We start from the raw sequence: 12,710 nt of genomic DNA on the forward strand, positions 1-12,710 counted from the left end.
CCAGGGTAGGGTTAGGGTTAGGAAAAGGGGGTGTCCTGGCATGGTTTTGATGGTTGGAATGTGTTTAGGATGGGCAGAAATAATGAGCTGCGCAGAGTAAGCTACTCAAGGAATGTCCTTTCAAAATCGCCTGTTTGCAATGGAACTATACCGCTATGTTAGGGTCAGGGTGTGCAGCTGTAAACGGTTAGGGTTACAAAAACGAGGTGTCCTGGCCTTTATGCTCTTCCCACCGCTTTTTGCTTGGGTGCTGTGTCATTCCCGATTGTACACCTGTGTATAGCGACTGCCTTGGTGTACCGATTGCACATCCGTAGAGTCTTTTTAGCCACGGAGTTTTTAAAGAGCAGAATCACGCCACGATAAAGGAAACTACAAAGCTTGAGCTACGCAATTTCCGTCGTCTTTGCAGCAGGGTAAGCGCCCAGGTTTCAAGCACGGCTCAAGGAGGGGGGTCTACGTATCTAGCTAGGGAGGGCGAGTAGTGCTTCCAAGGCCTTACCTTTCTGTGGTGGGATTTTGGCACCTGCTTCCGGCCGACAGAATGAAATGAGCAGGGCGGAATGGAGCGTAATTTTGTTGAAGGGGAAGAGAACACAAAAAGAAAGGCAATGAGTGATGGATCAAGAGGAGACTGAAAATGGTACCGTATCCTCTGGCGGCGGCCAACGACTCTGCTCGGTTTCTTGGCAAAGGGACTCTTTCCACGCACTGGAGACCAGCCAGAAATCCAACTCCGGGAGCGACTAAATTAGCCATGCAATATTTCTCACTCTTAGGATGGGCCTGGTTTGAGCACGCTTTTCCTCCCACCCCCCCAAACACACACCTTCAGGGCTATCCTGCGTGTGAAACAGCAACATGGCAGGCAGGTATTCAACCAGGTGAAGCTCAGCGGAGGTGCCAGATACATGACCTGTTGAATTTCCTGCTGGTGGTGCAGCTGCGAAAGCCACAAGGGAAATGGCTAATTGGGGATTGGAGGGGTTACGAATTCGCCAGAGCCCCCCCCTCCTGGCACGATGCAGACCTCGCCTCTGCACGTTTTGTGAATTCCCATCCAATTGAACCCTGAACCAGACTTTTATTTTATGTAAGACAAAGGCCAAAAACACTCCTACTGCCTGTCCATAATTCATGATTTCACTGAATGCCCAGTTGAAAGCACACCCGTTTCCCTGCCAGAGGTCCCCCTACCTTGATGAGGACTAGCAGCTTCTGCAATACAGAAGCTCTGTGCCACCTGAGTTGGCCCTGATCCACTTTCTTCCACACGTCAGACACTGCTCCAGAGCTCCACACGCGAGGCCCAGGTAAGCACCTCTCCACAGCCTGTGCAGAACGCATCTAGTCTAGCCGGTCGCATAGTTTTGGCCCAGTAGAAACACTTCTAGTTCAATGTCCAGGTCAGGAGCCCAGCCCACCTCGCAGGGTGGTTGTGAAAGCAAAGCAAGAGAGCAGAGGAGAAAACCCCGGTTCCCTGCCTCATTCTCCTTTGTGGGACGTTAGTCTCAGTGTCGTTTCCAATAGGGAAAGAAAATGAGGCGAGAGAGAAAGGGGAATTACAGCGACGGCCAAATGCCCAGCTCAGACGGCAGCCGGCACTGGAGTGGCTCCACCCACACCCAGCCTCCTGAAGAACACTCCATTTTTCCTCTTCCCTCCTCCTCCTTTTTCCTCGCATGCCATGCCTTTCCAGATTCCAAGCCCGTGGACAGGGATCGTCTTATGCTGCTATCAGGCACACTAAATGCCTTCTTAGCCGAAGGCCAGGTCTTTTCAAATAACACGTCTCCTTTGCTGGAGGAATTGAAGCATGGTTGGATAGCCGGCCGTCAGGAAAGCTGAGGTAATGAATGCAGAGGGGATGGATCCACTAGATGACCTCTAAGGTCTCTTCCAAGATGCCACGATCTTTAGCCCCCTTGGCCTCTTCTGCCCACTTCCAACTTTTCTAATTTTACCGCAAAAGCTGCCAACTTGTTTTTAATGGTCCCGTTCCTTTATCTTACGGGCAACTTGACACAGGAAAAAGAAGTATTGCCAGGAAATTTTTCATATAAAGGAGGGGAGGGGGCTGTACCGACACGATGTCTGCCAAAGCAGAAGAGCAGGGTTTAGAAATGAGATGGCGACCCTTTCACACTCATCGGAATGAGTCGGCTGTTTACCGACAATAAGAAGACGCGCCAGCCGTCGCCATGCAGGCGTCATGGGCTGGTCACGTAACCAGCTCTGCCTTGCTTTACTTTTAATTAAAAGCCTACAGAAATCCAATCAAATAAGAAGAAAAATACACAAACAAGTATAGCTCAGGCTGAGACGGAAAGGGGACGCCTCCACTTCAAAATTGTGCTGGGCTTGATTTCAGACCAGCTGGGGAACCCAAGGAGAGCCGCCCCAGGTCCGGTTTAAGGCCGGACTGGGGCTTCCAGGCTTGTGGTTTCATGCCCCTGCTAGTCGAGCCTTCATGTTCAGTGGCAGTGTATCTGCAACCCACAATTGCTGCAGGCAAACCCCCGAAAGGCCTGTTTTCCCCAAGCCCTGCTTTGTAGGGCTGAGTCTCTGATCTGGCAGCTCTGTGCTGATCTTCTTGTCTGTTTAAACGCTGAAATGCCTCTGACGGTTACAAGACTTCACGTCAGGTCACCCAGAAGGCAGGTGCTGAACGAGCCCAGAGTGGGAGGAAGGAAGGGGCAACGGAGGGGTCATGTTTTCTCCAACCCTACAAGCGATTACGGCTATTAAGCTATTTCCAGCCCTCCTTTGAAGCGTTTACCCTTTCGGAGGAGGTAAACACTGACCAGGCATCACATTAACATCAAAGGAAAGGTGCCAGAGGATCAAAGGGAATATAAATTATACATCTTTTGATGGGGAGAAGATAAAACGAACTGGTTACTTTTCAAGGCCGGGGAGAAAGGAAGAGCTGAGACAGCAATCGTGTTTTACAGGAAATCATATCTGAGGATGGCAACGGATTTGATGGAAGATGAACAGGCACTCCTGGGCAGACCTGATACAAGGAGAATTTTGAACTAGTCAAGTTCCCAGACCATGTGCTGCTCAGCGCCAATGCATCCACTTGGGGTCTGATTATTATTAATTATTATCATTAAATTGCTTTACCACCCAGCAGCTGAAGCTTTCTGGGCGGTTCGTAGCAGCACATTCAAATACAATAAAACATTATTGTATTTTACAATATTAAAACATACTTGTTTAAAATCATGAAAAAGTTGGCAATATAAAATTTAAAGCTGATTAATACATCTCTAAAAGGCGGTGCCTTGGCCGAACCAAGCCCCTAAAAATGGAAAGAGGGTCATCGTCTGAACTGTGCAGGTGCTTTCCAGAAAATGTTTGGGGGTCAAGGCCCAGCAGCCTGCATGAGATCGGACTAAAGCCCCAGCAAGTGGAAGGAAGCCGCATCCAAGTATCCCGGCCCCAGAAAGCGAGGAATTCCCACACACCTGCAATTCAGCATCATCTTGCTGTTTACAGCGCTACATGTCAGCTTTATAAAGATGGGGCCGAAAGGGCACGGCCTTCACCCCAGAGGGGACATCCACAGGCATAAGTGAATGCCACAGCGTGCAGAAATATTTTTAAAAACCTTCGAACGAGAGAGAGAGAGACCCTCAGAGCTGCCTGCTGCGGACCGAGGCACGCAAAGCCAAGAGCGGGGGATCAGAAAACGGGTGAGCAAAGAGCAGCTGAGCACTCCAGGCCTGCACAGGGCTGGCCGGCCAGAACGGCCAAGAGGCATGCTCTGCGCTGCAATCTCTTGTTGCAGTGCTTGCTTTGAGGGGCTTCGGAGGGAAAAGCTGCACCCCAAGCTGCCTCCCCTCCCTCCCACCATGTTTGCTCGTCGCGCACCCTGCCCCTTCCGGCTTCTCCACATCCTGCCTCACCCCCTCCTCCCACACGCACCCTCCGATCCCAGCCCTCCTTGTCCAAGGCACCCCCTCCCACAAAAACGAGCATTTCACGACACGCAAAAGGCTGATTTCTGCCTCTGACGCAGCTGCCAGAAAAACACACTTGCGGAAGACGCTCAGCCTCATTTAACAGACGCATTCAGGAGCGGAGAAGTTGGTCGACAGCATCAGGCTGGCCGGCCGCTTCTCAGCCCCTCTCGCCAGCTGCCCCCTTCCGAGAAGAGGCCAGGAGGTGTCCCGAGATGGCCGACTGCAACACCCACGGCACCTCGCTGGGCTGCGAGTCTGTGCCTGGCCCAAAGTCACCCACTCGGCTCCATGGCTGAGCGTGGATTCGAACCCAGATCCCCGAGTCCCAGTCCCATGCCTTTTACCACTACTTGACCCTCGAGCCTGAGATAGTGTGTTGTCTGAACCCAGGCACACTCGCAAACCGTGGGTGCTTAACCGCAAGCCACCCATGAAGAGAAGACGCGCTTTTTCAGTGTGTGGCTGGGCTGGGGACTGTGTCTCCCTGGTGCTGAACAAACCCTGGTTGGTGACACGGCTGGGTTCAGACGACGTGATCGTCTTCCCATAAAACTGATAGTTCAGCGGCAACGCAGGCCCTATCCATGCTCGGCTGCTGGGCGATGCAAGTCCCTGAACCCGGCCACAAGCGGACAAGGAAACTTCGTTCTGAAACTGCGGCACCAGGAGACTGGCGTACATTTTCGGGATGCGAGTTGGAGGCTCGCCGCCCGCCACAACCCGTGCCCGGTCGCACTGCCTTCCCTACCTTGGCCTTGTTGATCGTGCAGTGCAGAGCGTTGTTTTCTTGATCGTACAGCAAGCTGAAATCCAGCGTCCCCAGGGCAGCTGGGAGAGATGAAAATGGAGAAGTTGATTAAAAATGGCTCGGCCACTTCCGGGATGCCAATGGACGGCAGCGGAGGAACCCGGCGGAGAGCGCCGCGTGATTTTCTGCATTCGCAAGTTCATAGAACTTTTTCTCAGGCTGCGTTATAAGAGCGTTCTCCGGAAAATTAATATTTGGGGACACTTTGAGGAGCTTTGGAGTCTCACCTGGGTCTATTTCTGGGCATTCTGATATCACAAATGGACAGGTGATTTTTTTATTTTATTTTAAGCAAACAGGCGTACTAACAAGTAAAGTAACACACCTTTGTTCGAACCCAGATCGTCTGAGTTCCAGTCCCGTGCTCTTAACCACTACACCGCACTGCCTCTCTCTCCCATTTCTACTGTGCTGCACCTTAAAAACCCCATCCGTCGCAATAATGAGACGAATCATGCAATATTTTGATATCCGCAGTCATCGTCACCACCGCATTCGATCCATTCCTTATCTTTCCATCCCATCCAAGATCCGGGACACTCTGGCTGTTTGCAAAGATTAAAACCCTAAACATACAGCATAACCAGTGGGACAGAAAACGATCAGCACTCAGAAATATAAAATAACGCCGCGCCATCAGCACCGTCGGCAAAGGGGTCACGCTCGGGGCTCAGGCCCCCCAGCCTCCTTCCCCCCCTGGAGCTTTATCGGGACGGCTGAAGACACTTGTCTTGGTGCGAGACACGGCAGGAGCTGCCACGGAGGCCCCGAGGGCCATGGCTGTGCCTTCATCTAAGCACTTCAGCAACAGAAGCATCCATGCTGGATGCTTTGGGGCGGCCTGGTCTCAGTCCACAGCCCTGCAGCCAGTTTGGCAAGGACAGCGGTCAAGCCCACGGACGGATGACTCCAGCTCTGCCCTGTGGGCCGAGCGGGAAGAGACGAGGATGAATTTCTGGTCCTACGGAGCTGGCGTTTGGCATTCGAGGCTCAGCTCGAAAGCGGGGTTCGTAGAAGCGCTTGGCTGCTGGACCCGTGGGGTCCAACCCCGTTTCTGCTGCCACTTCCCTGAAAAATAGCAAGCCCATCCAGCAGAATGATTCTGCTCTGAGATCCTGAACTGCAGAGCGAACTCCCTCCGCCGCATGATGCTTCGGGAGGCTGGATATTTCAAAGCAGGCGGCACCGAAATGTCTTTTTCCTTGCAATTGTCGCAAGTAAACATCAGGGCCCGATCCAGCAAATGCTGTGGCGATGCAAACAAAGCTGACGGGGCGGCTCGTTAACAGCCCCACCTGGCCAGGCTGAAATGTCCCTACAGAAATTGCGTGGCAGAGCCGGGAGAGGAAGACGTCCCTGGAGCCTCGTTAAGACTTCCAATTACTGCAGGCAAACAACAGATTTTCCAGTGTTTTGCAAGAAGGACATACTTTGAAGGCTTTTGGTGCCCCCATGCAGTCCAGGACGACTGGTTCCCACTGGGAATTTGCCAGTTTGGGGGTCCCCATCCCAGTCCACAAGCCTGGAATGGCTTTCCTAAGCTTCAGTTACAGACAAGGAGAGCTTTGAGAATAAATTGGCAAGTGATTTGGGCTCTGCCCTTTGTGTCTTTGGCCCACCCACCTCCACCAGAATCCGGCCCCGCAGGCAGCTCCAAAATGGGAGGGGGTCTTCAGGTTGAACACCCCCGATGAGCATTATAGGGGCTCTCCATGGGGGTGAACTGCACCCTCACCAGCATGGAGCATCACAGGTCGGTCCTATAAATCTCAAATTAAAAGCTGCAAGGAATATGGAACCCCCACGGAAAGAGGCGTTCCAAGGTCCCCAGCACAGTTCCAGCTTTCATGCACCCCTCCTCATTTCTAGAAGAAAATGCCGCTCCTCTGGGTTCATTGCATGCAAACCGAGTTAAAAGATGCTTAGAATACTGCTAGCGACTCTCTCGACGCTAGGCTACTGCAAGGCTCTCTGCCTGGGGCACCCCTTGAAGCAGCCGCTTGTACAAAATGCGTTAGCCAGGCTGATTCAAGGCCCTGCTTTTATCTTATGAAGTCCTGTGTGGCCTGAGGGAATGCCTTTCCCGACCATCATCTGCCCAGACACGATCCTCACTTTCGTGGGCCTTCCTCCAAGGACCACCTCCAAGGGAGGCTTGGACCGAGGCCACAGGCAGGACCTTCTCGGTGGTGGCCCCCAGCTGCAGAACAAACCTCCCCCAGAAACCCAGCTGGCACCAACTTTGCTATCTTTTCAGTTCCCAGTTCAGACCATCCTCTGCTGCAGGGCATCCAATTAGCCACTGGGGCCTACTGGTCGTTAGACAGGACTTGAGAGGGTCTTCTCTAAATACAATTTTGCTTTTCTGTTTTTACTGGGATGCAGCTTTTGCATTGATAGCATTTATGATGCTTTAATAAATTGCAATGGTCTATTAGATATTGTCTTGCAAATACACTGTTGTGAACCCCCCCCCCCGGAGAGGTTCGGCTGTGGGGCAGCCTAGAAATTAAATAACCAAGCAGATCAATAATCAATACTGTCTAGAAAGAGTCTCTGTCTAAAGTTGGCTTTAACCCAGCGGTGGCCGTTGGCAAACATCATGGATGGGCCACCATCTCCCCTCTCTGGCCCAGTTTCACGCCTGACATGAAGCCGCTGGTTCTGCTGTTAATTAGAGAGCCCAGCCCTGAAATGCAGACCTGGTACTGCGTTCAGTTAGAACTAGCAGGCTAATTTTTTTGGCGTGTCTCCAAGCCAGTGCAGCCTTCCCAAGTCTGACCTTTGTGCAAAAAAGATATATATATATTTTTAAAGAAACATTCAAAGCAAAAGCTGCAGGCTACAGAATGGGTCGCTTAGAACAGTGCAACGATCTTTCTTCTGCAATTATTTTCTTTGAGGAAAGAAATGGATAGGAGCGCCGAATTCAGGCATGGGTTTTGATCTTCTTTCTTCCCCCTTCCCTCCTCCCCCTGCCACGTTTTCCCTCTTCAAATTATCCAAAGGCTGATGGGCTTTGTAATAAAAGTGCAGGTTATTTTGTGAGGGAGAGAAACGTAGGTGGGAAACTATGTGGCATCTTAAAACTAGGAGGAAAAGCTCGGCCTTTGGATGCTCCAGAAAATGTGCACCAACTCCCTTCACCCATTTTTTAAATGCAGGGCTCAAAATGCATCACCCACAACGATCACAACAAGGATTACAAAGATTCTGCCAGGCTGGCCAGCGGGGCCTGCCCAACAGAGAGGCGAAAGCGGAGTGGAGCCAACCTTTGGAAATTGCAGGGCTGAGGTAAAGATCAGGAGAAATGCTCCAATGGTGGGAGCCGTGGGCAGGAGGGGGGCTTGCGTGGAGGCGGCGGGACCTGCTTTGCTGGAGGAATCCAAGAGATGCCCTGGCAGTGGACATGGTGACCTCTGAATCCTTCCAAACCAAGGAAGCCGCCAGCTCCGATCTGATCCTTCTACACTGAGATGTTGGGGAGGTATTGAAGAGGTGCTTCCAGGCTTCCAGTTAGGAGCGCTTGGTATCAGATCATAAAATCCTGAGCTTAGGAAGGGGCTCCAGAGGTCATCCAGTCCAGCCCTGTTGCTCAGATAGGAATCCTCGAGCTAGAGCAGGGAGTTTGGCAAGTTCCTTTGGGGTCCTCACAAAAGGCCGGATGGGAAGATAAGAAGTAAAATGTGGTGACCATGCCAGCCAGATCTCCGCCTGGAAGAGCCGAAAGCCGGGAGGGGCTGCCCGCCCGAACGCTCCCCTGCGGAAACAAAGGCAGGTCCCAGAGCATTCAGACCGGCGGACGGAAGGCGAGCCAGCGGCGTTTGCTTTTGTGGGCCTTTTCTGTGTGCTGCGCTTTGTGGGAAATGCCTCCCAGTCAGGACCCCGCTTGAATGCTCCTCCACTGCAGGAGCTCGGCTGAAATGCGCCCAGGATGAAAAAGCAGCGACGGCCCCCACCACACCTGGTAAAAATTGTGCTGCAAAGGGAGATTCACTGGGGGGGGGGGCATGGACAGAACCCCAAAAGCAGCAGCCGGTGCTGCGTGCAAAGCACGGATCTCAAGCCCCCAAATCGGCTTCACCCCGTCCACCCCGCAGAGGAGAAACGGACGCAGAGGAGACAAACGGGGGCTTGGACGCAAGCCACAGGTGTGTGTTTCCTCCTCCGTCCCCATCCTCTTTCCTTTTGCCGTGCCTTCCAGACCGAAGCTGTTTCATCACAAAGCTCCATCAAGCGTTCTGGGAGCCTCATCTGGCTGAAGAGCGGGTGGTCCTCGTTTATTATTATTATTTATTTATTACTTATTTTATTATTATTGAATGTTGATGCCAAAGCTGCATAAGTGATCGAGAACGATAATGCGATTAACCACTGCAATTATTGTTAAGATCTCGAGGGCCGGCATCCGCGATGCCAAAACGGAGCCTTCCGGCTCTGAGCAGAAGCTGAGGCTGCTTTTCCTAAGCTCCGTTTCTGCCCCCCACCCGCGCGGCACACGCCAACGAGGCGAGATTATCCTGAAGGGGCGTGAGCGATCGACAAGCTGTTCACCCGGGAAAAGGCACTTTCAGCCTGGAGCTGCTAAGAGGCACCCGGGGAGCTGAGCCAAGAAGGGCCGCGTTGGCTTGCCAAGGCGAGGACTGATTTCTCCGTTGAATTCGGGGGGTGGGCATCTGGGAGGAAGCCAGCCCCCTGTGCCCCTCATCTGGCTGCCAACAGCTCCCCCCTCCCTGCAAGACCTTTGGGAAGTGCTCCTACAGGAGGAGAAGATGGGAAAGGCCAGGCCAAGATGAGGGCAAAAGAGACAAGTGGAGAGAGCCCCTATGACAAAGGGGGGCAGTGTTGTGCAGTGGTTAGAGCAGTCAAGCTGGTGCCCGTCGGCTGTTCTGGGCTTCTGCCCCCACCAGCTGCAGCCAGCAGGGGTAACACTGAGGAATTCTGGGAATGGTGGTCCAAAGCATCTGGACTGGCTCACACTGGTCTAGAGTGACAGACAGGAAAGACCCTTGAGGGGACCCTCGAACTCAAGGCGGGGCTGGCTAGTGACGGGAGGTGGCCGGAGTGTCCTCTCCATGCCTCCCTGCTCCATCCAACTCCTCCATCCGCATGTCAGAGGGCCGCGAAGTCTGCGCCCTCTCAGGACTCAGGACTCACCGGCCTTGTGGTGACGTAGTGGAACCGGGGCTCCCATGGACAACACGCCCCCACTTTAACCAGCAGGATCCTCCCAATTTCCGTGCTGAACACAGAGACTCTGGGGACAGCTCAGTCCAGAACAGACCAGAACAACTGAACCACTTGACCAGAGAGCTGCTCCCAGTGGAGAGGAAAACCTCCCAAACGGGTTTTTCCGTACGCCCGCATATTTGGGGTCAGGACGGTTACCGGGGCCGCATGAGCCCTCCAGAATCTGTGCCTAAAGCACTGCTAATGGAGCACCCCTGAGCAGAACAGGGGTGCCCGAAGCTCTCTGCAATGCGTGTGCAGAGTTTATTTATTCATTTAGAATATTTATATGCCGTCCTGTCACAAAGGACGGCATATAAATTCTCTGTGGCTCATAAAGCAGCATTCAGGCAGCTTCCAGCAGGGCGAGGAAGGTTACGAAGAAGAGGTTACGAAGAAATTCCCGGCAGCGCTGGAGACGGTGCACTTTGAGAGAAGACACCCATGTGGCTCGACTCAGTTGCCCGAAGGCCAGATGTTGCTGAACCTCCTGCAAGTAGTTTCCCCCAAGATTCCTTGACCAGCTCCCCAAAAATTGGATTGTAGCACCCAGGAAGTGGCAACAGACGTGTCTGGGGACCAGTTAATAAGCTGGTGTTTCTCGCCAGCCTGGGATATCCCGAAGTGGTTGGCAAGCTTTCCTTGCAGGAGGGAAAGCCGCAAAGCCGCAGGCCAGAAAACGAACCAAAGATCAATTAAAGAGACATCTGGAGCCAGGAGACTGGCAGCTCAGGGAAGTGAAAGACGATCCATTTCACTCCCCCATCTTTCCCCCAGCTCTTGCATTCATCCATCCATACGCTAAAGATTCTTATTCTGGTGGATTTTAGGTTGAGGGAGATGAAAATTCAAAGCCATGCTCATTTCTCTTGGTGCATGCGTTGCTTGGAACCCTGCCTAAACCTGCAGCTTCTTTTTGGAAAACTATTTCCTTAGCGGAACATATTTCTGCATGTTATTTTTACAAATCTTGGCAGCTTTGCACACATCTTTTGAGGAAAGAACTCTGATGTCAAAGAGAAATCAGTTTAGCTTCTGGTGTGAACCAGGCATTTTTTGCCTTGCTCTCGAACCTAGACAAAAACGAGTTTGGGGATGGAGAAGATGCATTGCTGACACAGAAGTCTTTGGCACAGAAGTCTTTTCTGTCTCTCGCATAATCCAAACGAGAGAGACAAGTGAGCACATTATAAATAGCAGCAAGTCCAATATGCCCACAAAACAACTTTGCGTTCTTTTTCTCCATAGATCTCCGTCTTTTCCAACCCTGCTCTCCCTTCCTGTTTCTCTGACAAATTCTGAGTTATTTGGCTCCGCCGAAATGCCACGTGCATTCCCCAAATCCTCTGACATTGTCAACAGCTGTTAATGAATATTTTTAATTTTTAATAGGATCTGGATTCTTGATGACTAGCAAGAGTGGGAGAGCCGGTGCTTTTTCTCCTCCAAAAATCAGCCCTCTCTTTTGTGCTGAGTCACTCTGAGCAGAAGTTACCCAAAATATTTTTGCAGTTGGGGTCACCCTCTTGGCGGCAACATACCTGAGAGGCTTCAAGAGAAGAAGCCATCAGAGGTGATCCTTGGCACTTTGGGAGATGTTTGTATGGCAAACGTATTTGCCTGGACTTGCTGCGTGCATGAGATGGGGGTGGGGGCACCTTTCTCCATTGCCATTTCTCCACCAGTAGAAAAGCAAATGACACCTGTTGAATTCCTGCCTGCTTTCTGCCTGGGGCATAGCTCATTAAATTCCTTCCTACCAGTGGGAAAAGGGGAGTGCCTTGCCTGCCACTGTGTTCGATACAGCGCATTTTCTGCCAGAAGAAGAGAGACGCACGCAAACAAACAACCCGCGATCGATATTGTGGCAAACGGGGCTGGAGAAGGGCGGGTCCTGTCTGAGATTTCTCCTTCTTGGTTCAGCCATTTCTGCACGAAAGGCTCCAGGCACCGGGATGAGCCCCAGATCATGCCTTGAGAGCTACTGATTTAGAGGGGGGGGGGGAGATTTTAAAAAGGACCAGGACGCAGTGGCACAAGGTTGGTGCAGAAGTTGTTCACGGCGTTAGCCAAGCAGAGGGTGGGAAGGAATGCCGGGCCGCCCGGTGGAATCCGGCAGCCTCCTTTCGGTGCTGAGCTCCCCTTTCCTCCCACGACCGACCGATTGTTTGGCGTTTTCCAGGCTTCTGCACGGCATTTCCCTGCCATTCTTGAAGGCCAAAATGCCTCTCCCACGGTTAAGTGGAGGGAAGGAAGCACCGGCTGCTGAAAGAGGCTAGTCGTTGGCCCCTGACCCTTTTCGCCTTCAGCACCCCCATGCCCAGAATGCGCCCCCAGGGGCTTCTCCAAACCCCAAAGAAGGCATAGCATCCACAGCTCAAGAGAGTTCCCCCTCCGTTTCATCCTCTCAACAACCAACCGGCGAGGTAGGCGAGGGTGAGAGTCTATGACCGGCCCAGAGTCACACGGGGCACATCATGGCCTGAGGGACTGAACCCCACTCCTGCCGGAGCCCAAGCCCACATCCACACCACCACCCGGATCAACTTTCAGAAGATGGGACTGTTCGTATCCCCTCTTCTCCCCAGCCGTGTCTCACCCTTCCCAGGCACCTGGCTCTTAACCCCTGGGGACGCCGAGGACGGACCCTTCCCAGGCACCTGGCTCTTCACCCCTGGGGACGCCGAGGACGGACCTTCCCG

The 12,710-nt window shown here is 52.6% G+C and overlaps 1 protein-coding gene across 1 annotated transcript in view; it reads right to left on the minus strand.

Moving 5' to 3' along the window:
* Positions 1–12,710, minus strand: part of LOC123023559 (rabphilin-3A-like) — a 78,218-nt gene that overhangs the window by 31,405 nt on the left and 34,103 nt on the right. Inside the window, 1 exon segment of the mRNA XM_044430400.1 lies at positions 4,720–4,799. Coding sequence (XP_044286335.1) covers positions 4,720–4,799 — 80 coding nt within the window.

The sequence above is a fragment of the Varanus komodoensis genome, unplaced genomic scaffold, assembly GCF_004798865.1.
Source record: "Varanus komodoensis strain SLA01 unplaced genomic scaffold, ASM479886v1 scaffold20_1, whole genome shotgun sequence".
In the NCBI taxonomy this organism is placed as follows: domain Eukaryota; kingdom Metazoa; phylum Chordata; class Lepidosauria; order Squamata; family Varanidae; genus Varanus; species Varanus komodoensis.